The 26,277-nt window shown below is 56.4% G+C and overlaps 1 protein-coding gene across 5 annotated transcripts; it reads left to right on the top strand.

Annotated features, from left to right (window-relative positions):
• Window positions 1-656: 656 nt before the first annotated feature.
• Window positions 657-25,527, top strand: KANSL3 (KAT8 regulatory NSL complex subunit 3). 5 transcript variants are annotated; one of them, XM_038171862.2, is made up of 22 exons: window positions 657-967; window positions 2,229-2,399; window positions 3,066-3,156; window positions 3,464-3,649; window positions 3,826-3,957; window positions 5,066-5,182; window positions 5,738-5,839; window positions 5,954-6,025; window positions 6,338-6,412; window positions 7,300-7,457; window positions 8,349-8,412; window positions 8,903-9,103; window positions 9,346-9,502; window positions 10,671-10,748; window positions 13,660-13,851; window positions 15,547-15,631; window positions 16,472-16,626; window positions 17,067-17,179; window positions 17,755-17,974; window positions 18,192-18,325; window positions 22,359-22,518; window positions 24,779-25,527. In XM_038171862.2, exons 1-22 carry the CDS (start codon window positions 705-707, stop codon window positions 25,360-25,362), a joined length of 3,510 nt encoding a protein of 1,169 aa, XP_038027790.1. In that variant the 5' UTR covers window positions 657-704; the 3' UTR covers window positions 25,363-25,527. The 5 variants fall into 5 exon arrangements, with proteins under 5 accessions (XP_038027790.1, XP_038027791.1, XP_038027792.1 ...); XM_038171863.2 differs by lacking the exon at window positions 10,671-10,748; XM_038171864.2 differs by lacking the exon at window positions 13,660-13,851.
• Window positions 25,528-26,277: the final 750 nt, after the last annotated feature.

The raw sequence follows: 26,277 nt of genomic DNA, 5'->3' as shown, positions 1-26,277 counted from the left end.
TCCCCATGTCCCCGTGTCCCCATGTCAATGTGTCCCCATGTCCCCATGTCCTTGTGTCCCCATGTCCCCATGTCCTTGTGTCCCCATGTCCCCGTGTCCCCATGTCAATGTGTCCCCATGTCCCCATGTCCTCGTGTCCCCATGTCCCTGTGTCCCTGTATCCCCATGTCCTCGTGTCCCCATGTCCCTGTATCCCCATGTCCTCGTGTCCCCATGTCAATGTGTCCCCATGTCCCCATGTCCTTGTGTCCCCATGTCCTCGTGTCCCCATGTCCTCATGTCCCCATGTCCCTGTGTCCCCACGTCCCACGCCACCTCACCCCATGTCCCCACATCCCCACCCCGTTGTGTCCCCACTTCCATGCCCCCACATCCCATATCCTTGTGCTCCCACATCCCTGTACCCCAAGCCACCTCCCCCTTGTGTCCCCACCCCCTTGTGTCCCCCCCGTGTCCCCACCCCCATGTCCCCCCCATCCCATCCCATCCCCTCCCGTCCCGTCCCGTCCCGTCCCGTTCCGCACTCCGCTCTCCAGCCCCGCCCCGCCCCGCTCCGCTCCGGGTACTCCACTCTCCGCACTTTCCCTCCCGCCTCCCCCCGCGCATGCGCCGTCTCCTCAGGGGAGGGGAGGGGGATGCGCCTCCCGAGGGCTGCGCATGCGCAGTTCGTGAGGGGCGGGAGGGGGAGGGGGGGCGGCGCGGCCATGGCGCAGCGCGACCGCGACCGGGAGCGCGATCGCGATCGGGACCGGGACCGCGACCGCGACCGGGACCGAGAGCTGCAATGGTCGGCGCGGAGGATGGGGACGTCGCTGCTGCTGCAGCTGTCGGCCCACGAGCGGGAGCTGGACCTGGTGTGCCTGGACCACAGCTACGCCAAGCCCTGGAGCGCCCACCCCGACGCCAGCGCCGCCCGGCCCGCGAGGATGCTCTTCCTGCCCCCCAGGAGGAGCCCCGGCAGCGCCCTGTGAGCGGGGGAGGGCTGGGGAGGGGCCGGGGGGGGGCTGGGGGGGGGTGGGGAAGGGTCGGGGGGGCTGGGGAGGGAGGGGGGGAGGGAAAAAGGGGGGGGGCAGGGGGTGGGGGGGGGCTGGGGGGTGTGAGGGAGGGCCTGGGGGGGTGGGAGGGGAAATTGGGGGGGTTGGGGGATGGGGGGGGGCTTCTGAGGGGGCTGGGAGGGGAAAAGGGGGGAGGTGGGGGGGCTGAGGGGGCTGGGAGGGGTGGAGGGGGCTGGGGGCTGCCAAAGGGGGGCATGGGGTGGGGGCTGAGGGGAAGGGGGGGGGGGTGAAGTGTGGGGGGCTGGGGGGGCTGGGAGGAGGGGCCTGGAGGGGCTTCTGAGGGGAAAGGGGGGCGGTCTGTGGGGTTTGGGGGGGTTGTGAGGGGCTGTAAGGGGTTGTGAGGCTGTGAGGAGGGGCTGGGGGGGTTCTGAGGGGCAGGGAGGGGCTGTGGGAGTGGAGGGGCTGGAAGGTCCTTGGGAAGTGTCCTGGTGGGGTTTGTGAGGGGAAAATGTGGGGTGTGTGGGATTTGGGGGGGCTGAGGGGTCGGTGAGAGGTTGTAGGGGGCTGGGGGTCTCTGAGGAGGGGCCTGGGGTGGCTTCTGAGCAGAAACTGTGGGGTCTGTTTGGGGCTGGGGGGCCTGTGAGGGGTTGGAGGGGGCTGAGGGGCTTGTGAGGAGGGTCTTGGGGTAGGTCATGAGGGGAAAGTGTGGGGTCTGTGGGGTTTGGGGGGCTGCGGGGCTTATGAGGGGGTGTAGAGGCCTGGGGGTATTTAAGGAGAGGTTTAGGGTGGCTTCTGAGGGGAAAGTGTAGGGTCTGTGGAGTAAGGGGGTGTCTTGGGGGGCTGTGAGGGGAGAGGATGGGGCTGGGGGGGGCTGTATAGGGCCTGGGAGTATGGGGAGGGGGCTGGGTGTGGGCTGGGGAGCTTTTTGGGTGTCTGGGAGCCTGTGGGGCTGAGGGGACGGTGGAATGTGAGGCAGAGCCTGGGGAATGTGGGTTGGGGGGGCTCTGGAGGAGGTCCTGGGCTCTGCGGTGGGGACCATGGGGCCGAAGGAAGGTCTGGGGGCTGCAGCAGGGCCTGGAGGGGGTCAGGACGTTCACACAGCTTACACAGCTCCTGCTGCCGGGCTCTGCGAGACATGGCCGGGCTCAGGCCCCCAGCTGGCTGCAGATCCTTTCTCATTTTCCCAGCCTAGCAGACCCCGTTCTCTAACACGTGTTTTTTTTCCCCTCGCAGCGAGGCAGATGTCCCCATCGACGTCGAGACGGTGACGCCCACGCCCGTGCCGCTGTACGACAACCAGAAGGCGCGCAGCGTGATGAACGAGTGCGAGCGCCACGTCATGTTCGCCCGCACGGACGCGGACGCCCCTCCGCCGCCGGATGACTGGGAGGAACACGTCAACAGGTAGCTGGGACCCGCTGGGACATCAAACGGGGGCTCAGAACAACCCCACGCTGCCCAGTGTGGGATTTTTAGTGTGATGTAAGGCGTGGTGACGTTCCCGAACCGAGCAATGTTCGAAGAAAGTGAATTGTTCTGTCCAAATTCTTTGTTTGCCTGCTGTAGAAGCTGTTAGGTTTAATGGTAGAGGCTGGCCCAGCTGCTGAAGCTCCTGCACGCTTCGTGTGCCGCTGTCCCCTCTCTTTGGAGGAGCTTGGGACAGTGACAGCTTTGTCCCCAGCTCAGCCTTATTCCAGTGTTGAGGACTAGAAAGGAGGACGTGTGTAAATTTCCCCGCCCCATAACCTTACCTGTGACTGTTGTGAGTCAAGTCGTAGGAGCAGTAATTTTGAGCGATAGGGAGATAACCTTTGCTAAAAGGAACAATTATTTTAGTCTTATTTATTGTTTCTGTTGTTCTAATGCTTGGATGTTCAGCGGTACGCCCTGGTGACACGTACAATCTCAGTGGTTTTTGTTGAGCAGTCTTTTAACTTAAATCCTCGCTAGCAAAACTTGCTTTTTCCATAGCTGTAAGCAGGTTCTGGAGGTGCAGCTGATGCCCGGCTGTGCCTGCTCACCGGACCCAGATGCCTGTGTCCAACGTCCAATCTTTGGTTTTCTCCCCAGGACGGGTTGGACAATGGCTCAGAACAAGCTATTTAACAAGATCCACAAAGCGCTGCAGTCCGACAGGCTGGCGCGCTTGGCCAACGAAGGGGTAAGATCTTCTACTCCCTGCTGCTCTTTCACCTTCCAGCGGATTCATTGCCTGGTTTTAGTCCCCCTTAGCAAAGTGACTTGGTCAAGACAAAAGTCTTTGCTCTAGGGTTCTGTGGTCTTAAGAGACACGCAGCTCTGGACTTGTTTGAGGCGGGATTTTGTCCTCGCTGGGAGGCTGTTGGTCCTTGCTTGTTGCCAGAGGGCTTTGAGCTGCCCAGGCTGATGCTTTCCTGTGGTTTGGGGTGCACGTGGCATGCTTGATTTTTCCCATAACTGTGTTTCTCCTTTAATTTCCTGGTTCTCAGGCTTGCAATGAGCCGGTCCTGAGGAGGATAGCGGTGGACAAATGTGCCCGGAGGGTCCGCCAGGCGCTGGCCAGTGTGAACTGGGACACCAAGCTGATCCAGTGGCTGCACACAACGTTGGTGGAAACCCTCAGTTTGCCAGTGTTGGCTGCGTACTTGGACGCTCTGCAAACGCTTAAAGGAAAGGTGATGAAAGCAGTGAGAGACCTTACCCTCCTACCACGTTCTCCCTTTATAAAGCTCATGAAAAGGAAGATGATGGAGTCTCTATCCTTTTTCTTTGGGGTGGCAGGGATGATGTTTAAAAGCCCCTTGGAAGAACAGTGCGCATGTACTCAGTCCTTTCTGGCCTCTGGTTTCAGATCCCCACCCTGATCGATAGGATGCTGCTCTCCTCCACCGCGAAGACGGGGGCAGCAGGAGCCGAGGCTCTGTCGCTGCTGCTGAAGAGGCCGTGGGACCCAGCAGTGGGTGTCCTGTCACATAACAAACCAGTGAGTGCCTCCGGGGGCTTGCAGGGAGCGAGAGGCCATTCTCAGATCACCAAATGGTTTAGGTTGGAAGGGATTTCAAAGCCCATCTAATTCCAACTCCCCTGCTGTGGTTGGCATACCCCCGGGCTGCCCAAAGCCCCATCCAGCCTGGCCTTGAACACTTGCAGGGATGGGGCAGTGGTACTGGCAGGCCCCTATATGATCTCGGAGCCTTCCCTTCAGGCTGAACAAGCCCAACTCCCTCAGGCTGTCTCCATAGCAGAGATGCTGCAGCCTCTTGATCATCCTCATGGCCTCCTCTGGATTTCTCCTAGTATTTCCAGGTCCTTCTTGTGCTGGGACCCCAGGGCTGAACACAGGGCTCCAGGGGGGGTCTCACGAGAGCAGAGCAGAGGGGGACAATCCCCTCCTCACCCTGCTGCCACGCTGCTGGTGGTGCAGCCCAGGACACAGTTGGCTTTCTGGGCTACAAGCACACATTGCTGGCTCGTGTCGAGCTTCTCATCAACCACCACCCCCAGGCCCTTCTCCTCAGGGCTGCTCTCAGTACATTCTCCACCCAGCCTGTGTTTGTGCTTGGGATTGCTCTGGCCCAGATGCAGACCATCTTTATTCTTCCTGTTCTGCTTTCTTCTTCCTTCTGTCTCTTTCCTGCTCCTTGGACTCTTTTCCTTCTGGTTTTCAGCCTTGCTCAATGAAGGGACTCCTTTTGTTGGACCCATTTTCCCCCATACTATCCCGAGGTAGCATCTGCTGGGGAAAGCTTGCGCATTTAATGAGCTCTGCAAGATCCCTCCCACTTAGTGCAGGCCATGCTGGGCTTTGGGTTTATAAATAACCGTTTTAATTCTTATGTGGCTTATCAGGGTTGTGCTGAGAGAGTTGCTCCTTTTCAGCCCCCACCTGGGAGGATGCTCTTCCACAGGCTTCCACCAAGAAGCAGTTTGTGTAGCATGCGGTGTCCTCCTGTGAAGCTTTGCTTAAGTTGCCCCCGTGAACCCCTTGGTGTGCATGAGGGTCTGGAGCAGCAGGAGGATGGGGAAGCAGGCGGCGAGGTTTGGGGTTGGGATGTTGCCTTCCCTCATGTATCTCTCGTTGAACTTTGCAGAGCAAATTGCCTGGTTCCCCCCTCATCCTGATTGCTTCCTCTGGCCCCTCCAACTCCATGTTCCCCACTTCTCGACGGCACCGCTTCTGGCAGTCGCAGCTTTCCTGCTTGGGAAAGGTTTGTACGCTCGGGTTTGAAGGCAGGCACATTAGGAGCTAGTTCACGTTAGCAGCTGTGGTAGGCTGCAGCTGCTGAGCTTATTTTTGTAACCCATTGGTGCACCAAAATACTTGCCTCTGCTAAAAACAGAGGCTGGCATCTGCCACCTGCAGTGTTTGGCAGCTAAGGCACAAATTGGGCTGAAATTGCCCAATCTGATTTATTTGGGGTCATGTCAGGAGACTTGCCATCCAAAGCCAACAGTTTAGGTTGTATCATTCTATTAAGAATTTGAGTTTTCCAGTAGGAAGAGGTTGGAGGAGGGAGGCTATGGGTCACCTTGGATACAGAGCTGCTCGCAGCGCTCTGTGTGTTGGGCATACTGGGTGTATAGGGGCGAGGTGAGCAGCAGAGGTTGTCTCTGGAGCTAATTTCCTCTGGTTTTTGGTAGCTAGAAGAGAATTCCACGGGAGAGACGAAGCACAAAGTTGTGTATAAACTGGTTTAGCCTGTGCCTGTTGCTGGTGCCTGTTGTGCCTTTGTTATTTATTCATTTTTCGTTCCAAATGACAGGTGATTCCCATCGCCACCCACCTGCTGAACAACGGCAGCGGGGTGGGAGTGCTGCAGTGTCTCGAGCACATGATTGGCGCAGTGAGGAGCAAAGTGGCAGAGGTAAGAGCAGCAAGAACAGGATGAGTCTATGCCCCCCTCGCCTGCAGGTGCTGCGGGGCCCATTGGCAGCATCCCGTTGTCTGTCCCTCCATCGCTGTCCTTTTTCTCCCGTAGATTCACAACCACTTCTCTCACAAGCCGATCATCCTGATCGGGTGGAACACGGGTGCCTTGGTGGCCTGTCACGTAAGTGCCTGTTTTGTTAGCATGCGCTCAGATGATTTGAAAATTTCAGTTCAGTGTTTGGTGCCTTTGAGGCTCTGGAGAATTATTATTCTATTCCCTTTCCTCTTGCTGAGGCCTGGCTTAGAGATGCGTCCTTTTTGGCCATGGGGGCATAAAGGAGTTTTGAGTTCCTTGGTGTTTTCCCCACCCAGTCCTTTTAAGCACCTAAGCAGAGTCTAAATATGTGAGAGATCTCCGTGCCCTGAGCCTAGCAAAGTGACCTTTACAGCAGAGGACTGTGCGGATGCTGACCATTGTTGCTTTTCTACTCAGGTTTCAGTGATGGAGTACGTCACTGCAGTTGTGTGCCTTGGATTCCCTCTTCTAACAGTTGATGGCCCCAGAGGGGTAAGGACTGAAGGGGATGAGGGTGCCACTTAAAGAGTTGTTTGTTTTTTAACCTCCGTAGACTGTTTCATAGAATGTGGTTTGGAAGTCCAGTGATAACTGGAAGATTTTTAAGGAATGTGTCTGTAATTTTTTTGTTTGGAGGGGATGCGCCCAGCAGGCAGAAGTGTTGCACCTGTAACAGGTTTCCTGATGCAATAGCAGGCGTGTGAAGTCCTGCATTTGCTTGTCCGTCCTATAACGTGGTTTTGCAGCTCCTTCCTTGGGTCTTACACAAGTGTCGCTTGTTGACTGTGTCATTTGGCACCAGAGATGGCGGCTTAAAGTCATTTCTGTGGATCCCAAATTAATCCTTTGCTAGCTGATCAGTTTGTGACCGTGTTGGGAATGGTTACGGTTGTGCTGGTGAAATAACCAGTTCTGAGACTGTAGTGGAAATCCCTATCAGCCCTGTGTAAAAGACATTTGTTGGGGAGGGTGCAGTGCTTGAGCAGAGTTCTCTTTAGGATGACTGCATAAACCCCATCGGGGCTCACCCTGGAGAGCTTCACTGCCAGTGGACATGCTGTTGGCACTGCTTCAGCTTTGTCCTGGGTTTGTGTGGCAAAAGCTCAGAAGAGGAAGGGTGAGTTGGAATAGGGTATCTGAGATGTGCAACCTTGTCCAGGCAAACCATGCAATTCATCATTTCCTTTCCTCCAGGATGCAGTTAGTACGCACTGGGATCGTGTGTGAAGTGCTGCCTGCTCCTTCATGGCACATGCTTTCCTGTTGGGAAGTGCTTACCTGTTTGGGAATGTTTGGGAAATGCTTCAGAAATGTGTTTGGCCCCAAAGATTGCATCCTGGAACAGCCCTTCTGAATTACAGTTGCCCTTGCTCTTGCAGGACATCGATGACCCCCTCCTGGAGATGAAGACCCCTGTCCTCTTTGTGATCGGTCAGAATTCCCTGCAGTGCAACATCGAAGCGATGGAAGATTTCCGGGAGAAAATCCGAGCTGATAACAGCATGGTGGTGGTGGGAGGAGCAGACGACAATCTCAGGTGATGTCCTGTGAGGTGGATGCTCTGCCCTGAAGCCCCGGGCAACACCTGAGTGTGCTGCTTACAGAAAAACTTGGCCCTGCCTAATAATGCTCTGTCAAAGCAAGCAGTTGTTCAAAGCCCAGTGTACTGGATAGAGAGATGGTTGGTTGGTTTTTCTGGGATAAATCCACATTGCTTCTCCCAGTGGGAAGCAGAAGAGCACAGTAGGTATGACACTAGAGCAGGTATCTGCTTTTTCTTGCCACACTGGCTCTGGAGCGTGCAACTGATGGAGGCTGTGTCCAGTATCGGGGTAAGGGAGGCTCCAGGAGCCTTGCAGGAGGTGCTGAAGGTTTCAGTGAACTTTGGAGCTTGATCTCTCTCACACTTGTGTGTCTGAGATAACTGCACCAAAAACTGGAGCAAGTTGTGTATAAAAACAGGTTTAGCCTGATGCTAGTGCTGGATCCAACAATGCAAACAATATTTTTGGAGCACTGTCAAAGTCAGAAATCCATAGCAGGAATAGTTACTGAGGGAGAGGAAAGAAAGAAAAGTCAAACTCTGATAGCGGTCTGAAGACAAAGCTCTGAAGGAAAGGAAATGTATTTGCTTTGCAACAAGCTTTAGTCATAAACTGAGCGATGCTGGGCCCTTGTTGCTGTCCCCAAAGCTCTTCTCAGCACTTCTGAGGATGAATCTCGTCTTGCCAGCAGACGGTGCTCTTGAGTTGAGCACTAACAGATTCGGCTTGTACCCTACTCTGTAGGGTCAAACTGTAAGGGAGCAAACCGGCCATCGTTTGAGTTTTATTCTCTGGTGAAGAATCATATAGGGAGTGTGAAAGGGGAAAAACAATATTTGTTGGCTTCCACGTGTTTGATTTTTTTTATTTTTATTTTTTACTAGGATAAGCAAAGCCAAAAAGAAGTCAGAAGGCCTGACCCAGAGTATGGTGGACAGGTGCATCCAGGTAAAGACAGAAATCTTCCCCGTATAGCTGTACCTGTAAAAGGCCCCTGCTGAAATGTCTCTGATCACAAGTTACAACCTCGCTGCCAGTATTGGTTGAACAAACGTAATCTCTCTCAAGTGGTTTTTGAAGTGGTTGTCCTCCGACAGCAGGAGAGATGTGAGCTTCCTGTTTGTGTACTTTAAGCAAAGATCACTCTTCTGAGTCTTCTCCTCTGCCTGGAGAAGCAAGCAGTACTTTGGGGAGCACTGGAGAAACCATCACATTTCTCTTCCATGTGTCAGAAATCAATGGAGTTAGGAGCTTTGATGAGAAATCAAGGTCTGCCTGCAAGGGTTGCGGGTTTCTGTTTGTGGAATATTAAATCCAGAGAGCCCTATCAGTTTTTCTTTGAGAACATTCAGTTCTTTTCTTCAATTTTAGCTGTGAAGCTGAATTATTTAGAGACCTGCACCCTGCACAGCCTAACAATTAGTTTCATCCTGCCTAGGATGAAATAGCTGACTTCCTGACTGGAGTCCTCACTCGAGCGGAGAGCCACTCGGGCTCTGATCCCCGTGACCTGGACGCTGAGAAGAAGAAGAAGCCGCGCGACTCGACCCGGAGGGATCTGTCGTTTGATTTGCCGGAGAGAACCAGCAGGCCCACCTCACCAGCAGCCAAAGTGCCCGCTTCACCGTCGGGCTCGGAGGTAGGGGCTCCCTCTGGGATATGGCGAGTGGGGAAGGCTGAGTCGTGTGCTGCTGAGGTGTGGAAGGGTTGGAAGAGGGACGCAAGAGGATGTGAAAGCACTAATGGCTTTTGAAGGGGCAAAGGAACCTTTGGATTTAGACCTGCTTCAGCAGAGGGATGCACGTTCTTGCCTGCACTGAGGGTTAGGATTGCCTCTCCTCGGAGAAACGCGGGAGTAAGGTGTTCCTTCTCTTCGAGCAGGACTTGTCCAGCGTCTCCAGCAGCCCCACGTCGAGCCCCAAGACTAAAATGGCTGCGGTGTCCTCCATCCAGAAGCCCACCCAGATCAGCACCACGCAGCTGCTCAAGAGGCAGGTGCAGAGGACGGACACTATCCTGACACACAAGCAGGCACAAGGTAACCTCCTGCGGCTTTTCCACCCTCTTCCCTCCAAGCACCTGGAGTTTTGGTCTTTATCTGCCCCGACCCTTTCAGGTTTTGTCTTCTGAGTCCTGTCGTGAACTCCAAGCTTCCCGTGGCAGTTTGCTCTGCAGCTCAGTTCCCCGTTCCTGTCAGCTGAAGGCAGCAGCTTGTAGGGGGTTGAAATTAGGTTGGAAATGGTGTTTCTGCAGCTCGTGGAGCCTCACTGCTGTTCCAAGTGGGAAGGATTGTCACGTGCTCTGGCTGACAAAAACGCTACGTAGCCGTGCTCTGATTCCCTTTTGGGTGTGAGCCCCTTGACCGGTGTCTCCAGGCTGCTTGGGAGGGAGATAGAAGGTTCTCAGGTGATGGTTGAGGCTACTGAATTGTGACTGGAGCAGTGGGCCTTTGGTAATTAGCCATCCTGCATGGAACAGCAGAGGAAAACCCACTCTGAACTGCTTCAGCTATGGGGTTTTGTCCTGTCGGATGCTGATTAAAAACCTTATTGTGCAGCTTCAGTCTGGTTGTGACAGCTCTGGCTGTAGGTAAGGGTTTTGTCGCTGAGGATCCTTTCTGGCCAAAGCAGCAGGAGCGGGGAATAGTTCTCATCCTCCCCTCCGGCCTCGTTCCTTTGCTCAGGACAGACCTGAACAGACTTGTTGTCTCCTGCAGCAGTGCGACCACGCACTCTCTAAAGTCTTTGTGTTGCTCAGGCTAGGCTCCAGCAGGAACTTCAAGCTTGGATCTCGTAGTTTCTCAGCTCCTGGACTAAAGAACTCTGTTCCTCCGTTGTCGTAGCCGAGGGGAAAGGTTCTAGCTAGCGCAAGGGAGGCAGGAGGATGGTTTGCCTCGTTTAGTGAGGAGCGCTGCTGCGGCGTGCTGTCCGTGCCTGTGTCGTGGCAGCAGGTGGTGAGGGACGCGCTGGCTGTGGGGCTGGAGAGGGCTCGTGCTGCTGGGACGCTGCAGAAGCTGGGGCGATGCCCGGCGTGGCGCGGGATGCGCTGCGCTGCCATGCGGAGAGGAGCTGAGCGTGTCTCCTCGTGCCCTGAGCTGTCTGCCTGCCTGCTGCCAGGTCTCTGCGCGTCGCAGTGGTGTTCCTGGAGGTCGCTGCCCCCCTGCAGAGCCGGGCTGTGATACTGTAATTCTCTCTGATTCATTTCAGCTCAGTTTGCTGCTTTTCTGAAACAAAACATGCTGGTGAGGAAAGCTCTTCCTCCTGGCACCTCTTCATGTCTCTTTGGTGAGTATCTCCTCACTTCTCTCTGTCTCTCTCCATCTCCCTCCTTTTCTCTGTCTCCCAGCTTCCTTCTCTCATCATTTTCCTCTTCCCTTGCATTGGTTGGGGGATGTGGCCCAACGTGTCCCCTCGTTCCCTGCTTTTTTTGCTTTCTCATTGCTGTATCTGAAGCTTAAGCAAACGGCTCGCGTGCTAGCTGAGAGCACTAACGCCTCCCGAGCTCCCCTTCCCCTGCCCCGGGAGGTAAATGCTGCTGTAACCTGGCAGCAGCTCTGCTCCGAACGGTGTGGTGACTTGTTGGGAAGCTTGAAGACTGACTGCATGCTGGTGGAGCTCCTTACTGCAGGGTGGCTGTTGGGCGTGGAAGCGAGGAGCTCCCGAGTGGAAGGGGCAGACGGAGAGGCTGGAGCAGCGTTTCTTGGCCAGAGGGAGCTAGGGAAGAGCAGGGAGAGGGATGGCTGTGGGGTGATGGTGGTGTGGTGGGAGAAGGATGGAAAGGATTGAGTTTGTTGACAGGTTTGGCTGTGCTGAGCAGGAGACAGGCCGAGGGGAGCAGTCGCTGATCCTGTGGGCTCCTGGTTGGGTGCTGGAGCACCCCGAGGTGGAGGTCAGCACGTGAGGTGCTCCGAGGGCTGGGCACTGAGGGGCAGGGTGTGCAGTGTGAATAACGGCGCGGTTTGGTGTCTCAGAAGGCAGTGACTGGGCAGAACTGGGGCTAGGGGAGGAAGAGAGCTTGACATCCGAGGCTCTGGGAGGCTGCGCTGCCGTGTGGGGTGGCCGTGCTCAGCTCAGGTGACCCCGGGAGCTGAGAGCACTGCTGGGGGTGACAAATGCCTGCAGCACCCCCAGTGCTGCTGCTTTTAATTGCTGGGGATGCAGAGATGTCCGTGCTGTTTTGGCACACCGAACACACACAAGACACTGTCCAAATGTGTGCACACCCGTGGTGGCAAAACCGTGAGGCACAAAGCCCAAGGTGGTGGCTTTAAAGGTTTCTTCCTCGCTCGAGCCCTGTTTTGAAGAGACCTGCTGGGCTCCCCGTGAGTAGAGCTGAGCCTGGGAGCTCACGTGGAGCTCTGTGCTTGCTGTGGGGAAGAGAAACCACAGTGGCCAAGTCGGGTGCCTGGATGCTTTAGCGGGGATGCTCTGGCTTCAGCCTGCCCTGCCTTTTGCTAAGACTGAAGGTCGTTAACACCTCAGGGCTCGTTACTGTGCTGGCTCAGCTGCTTGAGCCATGAGGTAGGCAGCTGGGGCTGTGCGGGTGCAGCCAGCCCCTTGCAGCAGTGTCCCCGTGCGGCGTGGGCTGCCTCTGCGGCAAGCAGCAGGCTCTGCTCTCGCTCGTGGTGACCAGGAGGGACTTGGGGTCACTGCTCACTGCTTTGAGAGGCTCCTAACGCCACTGCCTGTGCATGTGCCTTCTGCCTGGCTGGTGGCACTCACTGTGGCACCCTGGGGGGCTTCGGTGCCTGCAGTCCATGCACGCTGGGTGAGGTCCCTCTGGGCAGTGGTTCTGTCCGAGTGTGTTCGCAGTCAAGCAGGAGGTGTGGGAGTGTGCACGAGTGTGACCAATTCACACATCACAGCCGTGGGTCTGCAGCAGTAGCAGCACAGCAGGCTCGGAGCTTCTCCTGGGGAGCAGAGCAGCCCTGACACACTGCTGAGTCGCCTGACACCGAGGGCTTTGGGTGCAGCCTTGTCCCAGCACGCAGGTAGTGGGGTGTGCAGGGAGAGGAATAAATGCACGTACACAGCACATCTGTGGACATGTTGTACATAAGCTATATAAACAAAAAGATGCCTATATCTTGGCTTCCAGGCTGGTGACTTGGAAGCCCAGGACGTTTATCAGCAGGGAGTTGGCTGCCTCGAGGCTCCCTATGAAAGCTCCAGGTGGAGAGGGCTCTCCAGAGCTTGTCCCAGTGCTGCAGGTAGCGGCAGGGCTGTGGTTGTGAGCGCTGCCAGGCTGCAGTAGGAGGCAGATCCACACTCTCATTTGCTCCACCAGCGTTTCAGCTCAGGGCTGGGTGACCATGCACCGGCAGTGGGGTGTGCAGAGAACGGACGGGTGGGGTAACCCCTCTTGTCCTCGTGCCATCGATCCTGTCTTGTGACCCCCTCCTGTCCCTGTGCCACCCACAAGCACTTGTTGCGGGCTCTGTGCTTTTTGGACAACCCTTTCCCCAGCAAGCTTATGCTGTAGGCAGAATGAAACAGATGTGGTGGGTCAAAAGGACATGACAGCAGAAGGAGCCCTTGGCGTGGAAGAGAAGTCTCAGCTTGCTGCTTTTCTCCCTAGTGCCACGCAGCGTGGGGTGCGTGGGGCTTGGCTTTGCTGCAGCACCTCTTGTGCTCATGGCTGCTTCGCTTAGCGCCTCCCGGCCACCTGTACGCTCCTGTCCAGCCCTCTGAGGGACATTTCTGAGCGCTGGAAGGGACGTGCTGAATGACAGGCACACAAACACCTCCTCTCTAACCCCAGCACTGACAGCACGCCTGCACCAGCTCTGCGAGTCTGCACCTTCGTCCCCCTCGTCTGGAAGTTAGGGATGCTGGAAGGGTCTGATGCCGGGAGCGATTGCACTGTGCTTTGAAATGAAAAGTGTTCATGTGAAGATGTGTTATTACCGTAGGCATCCATTTTTTCTTCGCTGCAGAGGGCAAGATGGGCTCTGTATGCCTGTGAGCAGCTTAAGCTAAGCGCTGACCCTGAGGCAGCAGCGTAGGGCACGCAGGAGTCAGCGCAGGTGGTGAAAAGGAGAAGCGAGGGGTCCTGGTGCATGGGAGATGGGCAAGGCTGGCATGAAGGGAGCTGTGGAAGTGTGCATGGGCATGTGTCCCTTCTCCGCACCTCGGAGCAGCACTGACCTCGAGGAATCGGCCGTCGGTTTCAAAAAGCTACTTCTGTGTCCCCTAGTTCCAGTCTCCTCAGAGCACTCGGAAGGGGCTGAGAGAGACGATGTGCGCGTGCAGCTGAAGAGGCATCAGGCCCCCAGCCCGACCCAGTGCAGCAAAACTTCCAAACGAGCCAAAATCAAGGTGACCATTGTCTCTCACGGAGATGCTGCGGGCGTGGGGAACGGAGCACCCCTCACCACCCAGGCAGAAAGTGAGTTGCGATTGCAAAGCCGCTTGGTAGCCAGAGAGCGGGTCGTGGCGGCGCCCAGCTCCTCCGGGGCACGGCGTGGGGAGGGGAGGGGAGCTCTGGTCTTCTGCTTTTTGAGGAGGCAGCTGCAGGAAGGAGACGGAGGCTCGAGGTGCGATGTGGTGCTCTAGGGGGTAGCTGGGGATGCGTGGGGGCTGGCAGCGCGTAGCCAGGACGTTTTCCATAGCAGTTTGGGTCGCGTGCTTCAGCGAGGTGCCTGACGGCAGCCTGGTGAGCTGCAAGGTGAATTTTGTGCCTTCCTGTGAGGCTTCGAGGTGCTGCTCCTGGCAAGGCCTCGCTCCACATAGGTCGTGCGGGTCTCCGGTTCTGCTGCCTGCTTGCGTGCTTGCGTGTCCCCCGCAGTGGAAGCAAGGCTCTCCCCAGGAACATGTTATGGATGACGGCGATCTTCCTCCCTCTGGAAGACTTCACAACTCAGCCAAGTGCCCCTTGGGGCTGTGCAGTCACCTAAAATCCGGGACAATTTGCCCTTCATACGCGTGCTAACAAATGGCAGCTCCTCTCCTGCCTGCGGGGCTGAGCAAACCCACTGCCACGGGCGCTGCAGAGGTCCTTCTGTCCAAGAAGAGGCGACGTGCTCGGTCATCTTCCCCGCGAGCCTTCGTGAGGAGGGCAGAAGCTCTGGCTGCTCTCGCTCCTGTACTCAGAGGATTTTGTCTTCTTGCTCTCCGTGCTCGTGCAAAGGACTTCCTCACCTCGGAGCCCAGCTGTGTAACGCTGATGCTTGTTTTTAGAGCTAGCTCGGTGCAGTGCAGGGCTGGAAGGTCAGCGTCTCCATTTGAAGCGTTAGGAAATCGGAGGGTTTTCCAAGCTGAGAAGTAACCGTGTTCCTTTAGAAGGATTTCTTGGTTAATTAATGGTTGTTTTGAAATGTGAGAATTAACTAATAAATACACATCCTTTCTTAGGGTTACAGTTCATCTTCGGGCAGCTTTGAGGATCTCTGGTTTCCGGAATCATTTTTTTTTTTTTTTAATTTTCCAAACTTTACTTCTTTCCACAGAAAGGAAATGAGTTGCAGAAGTAAACACGAACCAAACGAGAATTCCCTCTTACCGTGCGTGAGCAGGAGGAATGCACGAGCCAAATGCAGTTGTATCCCAAAGGCCGCGATAAACAAATATTGTGACACAATAAACTATTATTGTGACTCGCCGCATCCCTGTGTATTTTGTAAAGTGTCTGTAAAGAATGCTTACAAAATCCAGCTCCAGCAGCCAGCCAGACCCTAACCGAGCGCTCGAGGCGTAGCTCTGTGCCGTGAGGACAAGGAGGAGGGGATTAGTGGAGGTGACGCTTAGGAGAGAGAATTGCGTTTGGTGGTGAGGGCCTGAGTGGCCGCTGCTGTCAGACTTTGAGCCGGTTCCTTGAGTCCTGCCTGTCATCACGCTCTGACAGCGACAGCTTTCTGGTTTTATTCACAACTCTGCTCTCTCTGGTACTCCCGACCTGCTGTAGCGCGGTGCCTCCAGTGCGTGCTCATGGCTGCAGTGGAGGTTTCCTTGAGAAGAGGTCTTGTGAGCAGGATGAGCCCGTGGCCAGCAGCTCTGGGCTGTGCCTGGGGGTAGTGCGTGAGACAGGGAATCCCTCAAGCCTCGTGGAGGAGGGAGAGTTAGGTTTCTTCTTTTTCTTTTGCAGTTGTCTCCGGAAAACCGGTCCCCATGGCTGTCGGCCAGTCCGTGTCAGGAGTGAAGGAGCCCTTCGGACTGCTCGCCACCTCCAAGTGAGTGCAGCTTTGGTTTTGTAAGCCCTGCGCCTCGTTGAGAGGCTGCTGGTGTGAATGAAGCACCACAGCGTGGTGCTTTCTGTGCGTGGAGCTTCTTGGTAGCTTGCTTATGGCTGGATTTCTCTGAAGAATGGGAGACGCGTAGGCTCCCAAAAACTATTTGTCAACTGGTGGTCGAATCTGAGAGTGGTGGAAATGGGCAGATGCGGAAGGTGATGTGGCTGTTGGGCTGTTCCTGTATGGTTTATCAACTCCAAGTTTGCTGCAGAACTGCTGATGTTTGTCTTTTGAATGACTGTGCCGTTGTCTTTGCCAAAAATTCAGTGTTGTCTTCGTTCTTTGATAGTTGAGCATTTTTTTTCCAAAGATAGCGAAAGAATTCTCAATATTGGCTCTGAAGTTAATGGGCCACTGGGATTTCTTCTGAGGAACGAATGTGGTGTTGACAATCTCTCACATCGCTGTTTTCCATTTTAATTTAAACCATGCTTTGGAGAACTGGACCCCAGCTGATCTGGGTGGGGAGAGGAAGAGCTGTCCTCAGATAGAAAGTTGATTTTTTTAATGGGAAAAATTTCACTCCAAGGTAGATCGTGTTGTGCAGGGTGGCACAGCCCTTGCGGCACCTTCCTTCTGAGCTGGAAATGCACAGATTTTGCCCCAGGTGCTGCAGTGGACACAGGGAAATGTCTCTTGCTTTGGATTTTTTTAGCTCATCACCTCCCCACCTAACGCTTCCAGAAGCCCTGCTCGGTTGCTGACAGCATGCTGTCAAAGCCATCTTGCGTTGCTCTTTTTATCACTAAGAGGTGCCTTTCTCTTCTGCTCGCTTTGTAGGCTGAGCTCAGCAACAGAAACCTCCTCCATGAGCCCTGCTCCGTCTGCCGTGATCCCCAGCAGCACGGCGCCCAGCGCTTTCCATGCCCTGCAGAGCAGGCTGGTAGCCAGCAGCGCTCACTGCATGCAGGCCCAGCCAGCCAGTGCCCTCCAAGGTACCTGTCTCTTGTGAATGTAAAAGGTAAACCAGGTTCCAAATCATTCAGGGGATCCTCTTTCTTGCGTTCACTGGTTGCTTTGGGTTCAGCCCTGCAGTGGCCGAGGTGGCACTGGTAGTGCTTTGCTCTTCAGAGCCCATGGAGGGCCAGAGGGATGCTATAAATGAGGCTGAAGGTTCAACAACCTGTTAATTGCATCGTTTTCACGTCACGATGCCTCCAGATACCAAACACGACCTCCTTTTGGCAGTACGACTGCTCCTGCCCACTCGTACGTTGCCTCCCCTCTCTCACAGGTGATGTTGAGCATCCCTACAGGCTGCTTGGGATGCTGCTCTTCAAAGGACAGTTCTGCAGGCCTTGCTGTGTGACAGACCTGGAATTCCATGGTGGTTTGTTCTCCAAGGCTAATTTCTTTGTTCTTTCCTCTTCCCTAGGAGCAGCATCTGCCAGCAGCCTGCTGCAGGGGCTGAGCTTCAGCCTGCAGGACATCGGGACCAAGTCGTCAGCCCTTCCTGCCAGCGTGGCTGCTGCTGGATCACCCGTGCAGGTACTCAGCCTGCAAACGTCAGAGGTTGCTCTCTAGAAGGAAGCTGTGCGGGGGTGACGTGGAGGAAGCTGGAGCCCAGATAATGTGTGGTGTAGGACCAGGAGAGACGAGTGGTGCTAGGTGTGAGCTGCAGCTGCAATAATGTGCCCCAGGTTTGACAGGTGATGAGGATAAAGGTTCCCGTAAACGGCCTTGGTTCCAGGGAATGGGGCTGTGGGAAGTTGTACTCAAAAGTGGGCTTGGCAGCCACCTAAAAATGCCGATAAGGGTCTGGAAAATGGAGAGGAGAGGATCAGCAATCTGTCCTCTTGCCCTGTGACCCCGTCAGGCAGTGCTTCCCATCCTTTCAGTCTGAGAGGCCTCAGTAGAAGCGGAGCCAGCCTTTCTCCCAGTTGTGCTTTCAGGCTGAAACGAGTGCATGCAGACTGGAAGGGACGGCTTTACCTGCTTGCAGCCGCCAGGATGAAGTGTGGAAATTCTCCACCTGACTTCTAGCTCCTGCGGGAGGCAGAGGCTGTGCCATCCCACCATCCCCAGTCCTCCCAGGTGCTCACTGCTTCTGCTTCTCCTTCCAGACCTCAGCTGTGAAGACACCCACACCGCTCCAGAACCTGAGTGCCATCACCACAGGCACGGGCACGATCGTCCGCACCATCCCAGTCGCCACCTCCTTGTCTGTGGGAGCCTCGGCGAGCGGGAAACCCACGGCCATTCACCAGCTGCTGACCAACGGGGGACTGGCCAAGCTGGCCAGCAGCCTCCCTGGCTTGGCTCAGATCTCCAACCAGGCAGCAGGTGAGGCAAGCAAGCGCTGCAGGCTTCTGGAGCACCCCAGGCCTGGTATTTCCAAAGTTTATTTGGCCTTTGTGGTGCTCCAAGCTGTAGCTGTGCAAAGCTGCATGTGGTAGCAACTTGTGAGCTCCTCCTGGGAAGAGACTCCTGATGCGGCCCCCGTGGGTGAAGGTGGCCCCGCAGTTCTGTGCTTCAGGGATGTCTCGCTTGTGTTTTCCAGGCTTGAAGGCCCCAACGACCATTACTGTGACGCTGCGTGGGCAGCCCAGCCGAGTGACCACGCTCAGCCAGGCTGCCATGGGGGCTGTGCAGCCCCAGCTCGACGAGCAGCCCATGCAGACGCAGGCCCCTCAGGTAATCCTCGGCGTCTCCTCCCTAGAGAGAGCGTTTGCTGAGATCAGAGAAAGCTCACGAGCAGGAGCGGCTGTCCTGGGGAGATGTCTCTTGGTCATGGCATCTCCCCTGGGTTTGAGCCTTGTTCTTTTGCTGAGGCTGTGCACAGAGGGGCCTTGCAAGGTGGTGGTTGGAGGACCCAGCTTGTCTTCACATCTGTTAGCAGCAGGGTCGTCTCCTCCAGAGATCGTACTCGGTGTCCTGCTGGTCCCACACTGAGGAAATCTCTGTCTAGTTCCTAATGCTGACATCAGTATGGAAACTCTTGTTGCAGCTCTGGGCTCTCTTGGCAGTAACAGGGCTTGGTGTGGGGGGGAGAGCTGCTGCTGCAGCGTCTGTCCTGTCTGTGCAGGCAGGAGAGTGGGTCGGCTGTGCTGTCTGGGGGAGTCTTCCTCTTGGAAATGCTGCTCCTGACTCTCAGGTGCCCCGATGTGACAGCAGGGGTCAGGGTGCTGGACTCTTTCCTACTGCAGGACCTCATCTTCTGCCCCGTCTCGTTGCTGTGCTGTTAAAACCAATACACGAAGTGCTCAGTGCGTGCTCCAAAGTTGTCTGTTCACAGCAGATCTCCTTGTGGTGGTGGATCACTGACAGAAGGAAATGCTTTTGCTGTGTCCATGCTAGAGGTGTGCCACGTCCTGCCTCAGAAGGGTCCTGGTTGCTTCCTAGGACGAGACTTGGTGTAGATGAGTTGAGAGCGCAAGATGTTGGAGAGGGTTGTTTTTAATTTGTTGTCGTCGTGGTGGTGAAGGCAGTGGTCTTGGGTACTGTAATGCGGACCTCTCCACCCCAACGCTTGGAGGTAGCCGATGCGGTGGGTTTGCTACAGACGTGTCCCTGGGCTCTGTCCTAAATCACTGCCAGTTTGGAGATGGATCCATAAATGTGAGGGTAGCAAGATCGGTTCCGATGCCCTGCTGGGACATTCGGTGAGTGGTGGCTGTGATGTGCTGTCAGCAAGGTTTAACCCAAGCTCAGGTGGCTTCCCCATGATCCAGCACCGCACAGCATTCGGGCCTCTCCTGCAGGCATTATCCTGGCAGGATGTAGGATTTACAGGCAGCCCTGTAATCTGCCTTATGGGACTGAAGGAGGTGTTGCAGGGCGGGAGGTGGCACCTGGCTGGTCTGCCATAAAACCATCCCAAGCTGGCAGGGACACCCGAGGAGCATGCAGTCCAACTCCTGGCTCCACACAGGACCCCCTAAAAATCAAACCCTGCATCTGAGAGCGTTGTCCACGGGCTTCTGGAGCTGTGGCAGGCTTAGGGCTGTGACCACTGCCCTGGGGAGCCTGGGATGCTCAGAAACAATTTCCTTTTGAACAGCCTGAAGGGAACCACAAACTGAACTGTTGAGGGTCCGACAGTACAACAAAGCAGCGAGCTTTGGAGGTAAATGAAAGCTTTGAAACTTGCCAGGAGCTCTGAATTAACTGAGCTTTAGCTCGGGGTCATCAGAGGAGCCCACAAAGAGGGGACAAAGAGGTGCCAGCAACATCCCCCAGCCTAAAAACTTTGGGGTACAACTGACTGCCCGGCAGGAGCTGAGTAGTGATTCGAGACAGACATTTGCAGGGAAGCAGAAGTTCAAAGACAAAAGAACAAATTCCCAGAGTGATAAACGCTACAGCTTGGGCAGTCAGGTGAGCATGGAGCGAGGGCTGTGGGGATCAAGCTCCAGCTCCTACAAGCTGGTGCTGAAGGCTGAGGGCACTGGAGGATGCCAAGGTCTCTCCAGCGTGGCCCGGGCTCTGTAGGGTTTTTCTGCTCTTGATACTGCTCGCGCAGCCTGGGGCAGGTGAGCTGGTGGAGGAGACACGGAGCAATCTTTGCCTTGTAGGCGAAGCCCTGCAGTTCTGTCAGGGAGGCAGCTCGTGGCGTGGAGGCAGGGAGCGCGCTTCTGCTCCTTGCTGCGGCCTGCCGAGGTTGTTCAGGGTTACTCAAAGCCCTGAGATGTGTAGGGAGGCATCGTCTACAGGTCAAGCCTCTGGATGGAGCTGGGTAAGTATTAACAGCAGCCACGAGTCCTTAATTTGTCCCGTGCTGCTTCAGGGCTGGCCTTGCGTCCCCCGTTGCCGGTGGTTTCCACACAGGCTCCTGGTTTGCTGCTGGTTAAAGCCGAGATCCGGGAGCATCCGCGTCCTTCCTCCTTGACTTGTCTGTGCCCTTTGGTACCTGTTTGAGATGCTGGAAATCCATCTGGCAGAGCAGCAGCTCGGAGGTGAAATGAGACCTGGCACAGACTGCTCGGCGGTTGGTGGGTGCCTTTGTGGGGTCGTGTTTTCAGGCAGCGACACCTGAAACTGCCTGGCTGGCCCTAGAAGCTGCAGAGCTGGTCGCAGGCTGCTGGGACGTACAGTGCTGAGCTTGTGTGTTCAAGGCAGTGCTTAATTGTGTGGTTGGTTGTGAGAGCTGCTTCAAAAGCAAACTGAAAGCAGGCTTTTACAGGAAATGGAATGAGCTGTGTGTTTTTGTAACTAATTATAGCCCTTGACATCAGCTTGTGTGTACCTTTAGCACATAGGATTACGTAATCCACCAGGGCTTCCTGTAAAAGAGCAAATTTACAAAAGGCTCGGGGGGGATTATGCCAGAGCTTAAACTCTTGTGTTTTCAGCAGTAGCCAAAGCCATTGTTGGTTGGGTTTCCTTTGAAATTCCAGCTGACGGCTCCACTGTGCCTGTGCAGGAAGCGTGAAGCCCACGCATGGGCTGTGATTTAAAGCTCTGGGGGCTGGGGCGATGCTTGTAGCAGCTGAGATGCAGTTTGAGTGGGTAACTCTTCCTTCCCCCACGGGCCTTACAGGGGAGGCAGGAGGCTGAGGAATCTTCCCGGGGAGTTTGGCGCAAGTGTTTTCTGCGAGTAGCACAGTAAGAAAAGCAAAAGAGTGTTTGGGTGGCATTAAAGTGAAAATACAAGCAAGCTTCAGCTTCTGTTTTCAAGGAACAGTTCCACCGTGGTTTGAGCCGTGCTTTCTGTGTGAGTTCCTCTCTGCAGCGTGGTTGTATCCCGGTAGCAGCTCTGTAAAATGTAGTGATGCTGATGCTGGATTGTGGTCTTGTCCTGCCACGAGGCAGAAAACCATTTACATTGCAACGGCCAGAGCTGTGAGCTGAGGTGCTGGTTTGAGCTGCGGGCAGGGATCTCCCCTAAACGGCACGAGGCAAGCGAGGAGCCTCCAGCCCTTGGCGCTGCCCGGAGCCAGCCGTGCTGGTGGTGGCTGTACCACCCCTTGTTGGAGTCTGATCTTCTTGCCTCCCGGGGCAGAAATTATTTCAAACGAATGGAGCACCACCAAATTGCTGCGCAGGGCGTGGAGGAGCAGGCTGTGACCTGCACGAGCGCCAGGTGGGAAGGGCTCGGACTGGAGCTAAGCCGTTGTTGGTGATGTTTGTCACTGGTGGAGGAGAGCGAGTTGCCTGAAGCCTGCTAGTCCCCAAAGGCCACGTGTGCCTTAGGACACGAATCCAAGCTGCCCGGTTATCCCAGTGCTGGACATCTGTAAGCACCTGGTGGTCACCAGAAGGACTTGAAGTCTTCCTCTGGCACCTGGGGAGCTCTTCAGGTGCCGAGGACGGCGTGTGCCACGTCCGGTCTTTGGTGCTGGCAGTCACAGACCTTGTTCTCACAGCAGGTCTGTGTGCTCTGGGGCTTGTGTGTGAGCTCCAGTTCCTGGCGGTTGCTTCGCTGGTGCCGCAGAGAGCACGAGAGCGGGCCTGGCCTCCCTGGCAGCCCGCGGTGGGGACGGAGTCCCCTGGATCCGCGGTGGTGCGGATCCTGCCTGGAGTTTAGACGTGCCTGATGGGAGCGAGGGCAAGGCTAGAAGAAGCAGGGAGGAGGAGCGCTCTGATCTTGAGGTGAGGGACAGCGCAGGCCCCGAGGAACGGCTGCAGCCCCCCAGCGATGGTCGAACCCCGCTCCACCTGGGGTCCCGGCGCTCCTCGCAGCGCCGCGGCCGCTCCCAGCAGCTCTCCGTTCCTTTAACCCCTCCAGGCTCCGGACGGTGCAGTTGGGAACTTGGCCGCCCCAGCTTCCAGCGCCGCCTCTCCTGGCAAGCTGCTGTCTCAGATGGATCTCAGCAAAGCCCAGGCTGGCGCAGAGATGGCTCCTGCCGACCCCACAGCCCACCTGACCGCCGCGGCAGCACCCGTAGGTGAGGCGCATGGCAGTTGTGGGGCGCGGGCAGCCGGCCTGGGGGCCAGAGCGGAGGCCGGCTTGGAGCCATGCCTGCCGGGTGACGTGTGCGAAGCCCCTCTGGGGAGTAGCTGCCTGAATGCTGCTTATTTTTAAGTCCGTTGCCTTTTTTTTTTATTCCTTATTTTTTTCCCCCTCCTTTGAGTTAGGTCCCCTGTGGTTTCTTTGCACAAGTACATGCAGTTCTGATTTCACTCCGTGCAGTTGACAAAGAGCGGGGTGTAAAACGTGAGCCCGAACACAGCGGGCTCTGTAAAAACCTTCAGCTTGTGTGTAGGGCCCCCACCACACGCTGGTAGCACTGAGCACTCTCCCTGCTGCCTACGTTTATTTACCTTGCCTGGAGAGAGCAGACCCATCCGATTACACCCGAACAAACATTGCATACCCAGCTGGTAGCCTCACACTACAAAAAAAAATTAAAAACCTCCGCAGAGCGATGATGCAGCCCGTTGCATCCTCAAAAGGCTTCCGCACAGCAGAGCCCGCCTCCAGCCATGCCAGAAATGTGTTTTCCTTTCCCTCGCCCAGCCGATTTGCCAAGCCAGGGGAAGGACAAGCAGGTATTCAGCACCCAGATCTGGTGGGTGAAGTTCGGGGGAGCTGTGCCAGTTTCCCAGAGGTCAAACAAGGCTGCTCTGGACCATGCTGATGCGTGTGCTGTTTCACCGTGCTGTTGGCTCCTCGCAGGCGTCAGACCCAGCTGTAACTCTGATCGTCGGCGCTGGCTGCTGCAGACCCCCAGTCTCTGCTGGTCTCCCCCAGGACTCAACAGGGAGCTGCAGAAGCACTGGGTTTAATCCTTCTGTGGTTTCGTGTTTTATTTTACGTTGCCCTTTTATGTTTGGTTTTGGTCTTTCTTTTTTTTTTTTTTTTTTCGTCGTCGTTAGTGGATGAAGTCAGATCCGTGGAGAGCTTTACCTGCTTTCGCTGGAGGTTCGTTTTGGCTTTGTGTGCAGGGGGAGGACCGGTTTGGAGCCAAGCTGCCAGAGCAGCAGAGCGCACTGGGGTGTTAGCACAGAAGGTGTTCCAGCTGGAATATCTTTCATGGAGCTTTCATGGAGCACTTTGTGCTGCTGCCCGACAGCATCATCATGTCTCTGTGCCCCTTCCCAGCCTGTGCAGGGGTTTTAGCCTCCTGTTCTGCTGCACGTCTGGCCCCTCTCATCCCCTGCAGGGCAGTGGGGTCAGCGCCCTGCCCTGGTCAGACAGTCGGTCCTCAGCCTTCGCTCTGAGTCCTCTGTGCTTGAGCCTGGCACCCTGTTCGTGGAGAGCTCCACGCTGCCGGCGGAGCTTGTGGCGAGCTCTTGCCACTGAAGAGCGGGAGGGACACCGTGATACGTCTCTGATGCCATTGTCAGAGCTGTGGTGTGCTTCGGGTGAGCCAGCACCGCTGCTGTGCTGCTCCCTGCTCAGCCATGTGGGCTCCTGGGGGACAGCAAGTGGCCTTGGGTGACCGCAGGGGCGAGCTGTGGGCTTCTCCACGTCGGGGGCTTTCTGGTCAGCATCGTCTTTGACCAGCAGTGGGTCTCCAGGCTTCAGTCAACGTCCCGAGCGCATCTAACCCCAGCGATCAGATTGCAGAGACGTCTCCTTACCCCCTTGCACTCTGGGCTGTGGTAACCCCAGATGTGGCCGGGGAGCAGGCTTGGATGGGGTAACCACCGTGTACAACCCCTGCTGTTGCCTCAGAGTGCCAAGGGCTTCATTTCGTGAAGCTGATGTCTTTTAGCTGCCTTTGGGGTGGAGCGTGGTGAGTGTCTGAGCACCTGCAGCAGCGTCTGCCCTCGCTGCTGCTGGGATGGAGCTGGGGATGCCTGAGCTGGGCAAGAGCTTGCCCTGAGCCAGGCTGCTGGGAGCAGCGTGAGCTCAGCGTGTCCGTGGCAGCTTGGAGGGTAGGATGCCATGGACCTGGCCAAGAAAGAGCCACAAGGTCCCGTCCCCATAGGAAGGGACTGTGTTAGGTGAGACACTGAAGGAAGAGAGAGGCTTCCTTGGGGCATCTGAGAGGTCTGGGGAGGGAGCTGGCGGGTTTGGGGTTTCCTTGCAGTGCTCTGCCCAGGCTGTGACAGCACCGGGGTTTGTTGTGGATGACAAAACGAGGCGAGTTGTCTCTCTTCAGCCTGAAACCCTACTACAGCTGTGCTGCCGGGGGGGCTCAGCTCAGGGTGGGCACCTCGTCCCCCCAGCTGCTGACCACGCTCTCCCCTTCCCCGCAGTGACCAGCGCCAGCCCCATGAAGACGCTGTACGTCATGTCGGACGCCAAGCTCTCCGCGCTCACCAAGTCCGTGATGGGTGAGGCTACCTCAGTCCCCCTCAAATTGCCCGGCATCCAGCCTTCCTCCTCCTCCTCCTCCTCGTCCGCCAGCTCTCCCACTGGCGCCGTCACCTTCGCCACCTCCCCGCTGGCCGGCGCTCCCAGTCCTCCTGGCAGCCTGGTGCACCCGAAGGTGGGACCCGTCCTGCAGACCGCCTCCAAAACCGTCATCCTCACCTCGACGCTGGCCGCGGTGAAGGGCGACGGGCCCCTTGGGCACCTCGGGGAGAAGGTCAGCCTGAGCAAGAGCGCCTCGGCCCTCGGCCACGCTCTGGGGACGATGGAGACCCTGGGGAGGGTTCCCTCCGTGGTGGACGACGGCAGCACCGTCATCCACACCAGAGAGACTCTGGCCAACAGACACTTGCTGCCCCAGGGCGTGCTGCCTGCAGGGGCTGGCACCACGCTGATAACGCTGGGCAGCAGCCTGGCCAGCTCCTCCATCATCGCCGCGGCGGGGCCCACGCTCAGCCAGAAGCCGTAGGGACCCCGGGGACCCTCGGCCAGGGCCGTGGGAGGACCCAGCAAGGCTGCAGGACGGGAGAGGAGCAGCCCCGTGGTGAGCAGGGGCTGGTTCTGGCTGTAGCAAACTAGGGGGATGTTTTCTGGTTTTGTTGCTGTTTAATAAATCTTTTTTTTTTTTTCTTTACTGACTTTGTTGTACCTGTCTCTTCCAAAAGCAGCTCTGGTAGCAGCCCAGCTGTGGGCTTGTTGGATGCTCTGAGGGTTTGGAGGAGACCAGTTCTGTTCAGGGCCTAATTTCTCTGATCTCTCTCACCACGAGTGCGTGGACAGACAAAGCAGTGTGCAGGCAGGGAAAAATTCACGCTGTGGGTCCTGGGAGCCGGCTGGGCAGCAAGGAGGGAGGCTCCTCCTGCCACTGCTGTCCATCCGTGTGTCTCCTCCAGGTAGAAATTCCCTTCTACTTTTGGGATATTGGAATTTGTTGAAAAAGGCCTGACTTTACGTGGGGGCTCAAGGCAGATTTTGAACCCTCACAGCCACGTGTGGCAGGGTGGAGCAGCACCAACAGGCAGGGGAAAGCACTGGGGACCTGAGCACATTGTGATTAAAACGGGGGAAGCAGCAGAAGGGGCAGCGGAAAGGTGCTGAGCCCCACAGTGGGTCCCCAGGGGATGAGGTGAGGCTGGGTTTGGTGGTGTTAAAGGTGGGGCTCAGGACCTGCAATGCCTCTGGGGCTGTCACTGGGCTCTTGGGGGTGCTTCCACAGCACAGAGCTTAGGGCTGTGATTTTGGGGGACTTTCTGTGGCTCTTGGGGGTAATCCCAGTGCCCGATGCTATGGCCTTGAGCCCTCAACACTCGCTTCCCCTGAGGGATGTGGGGCACGAAGTGCTGTTTGCCATCCGAGATGCGTTCAGGGAGCGCGAGCCTGTGAA

The sequence above is a fragment of the Anas platyrhynchos genome, chromosome 23, assembly GCF_047663525.1.
Source record: "Anas platyrhynchos isolate ZD024472 breed Pekin duck chromosome 23, IASCAAS_PekinDuck_T2T, whole genome shotgun sequence".
In the NCBI taxonomy this organism is placed as follows: Eukaryota; Metazoa; Chordata; class Aves; order Anseriformes; family Anatidae; genus Anas; species Anas platyrhynchos.
This window is presented reverse-complemented; position numbering and strand designations above follow the sequence as displayed.

Excerpts from the sequence above, each read along its gene's own strand:
- KANSL3 (XM_038171862.2), top strand. The coding sequence starts at position 705 with ATGGCGCAGCGCGACCGCGACCGGGAGCGCGATCGCGATCGGGACCGG. Across the intron at positions 5,183-5,737 it reads AGCTTTCCTGCTTGGGAAAG|GTGATTCCCATCGCCACCCA; the intron begins GTTTGTACGCTC and ends TCCAAATGACAG. Across the intron at positions 16,627-17,066 it reads GCCAGCCAGTGCCCTCCAAG|GAGCAGCATCTGCCAGCAGC; the intron begins GTACCTGTCTCT and ends CCTCTTCCCTAG.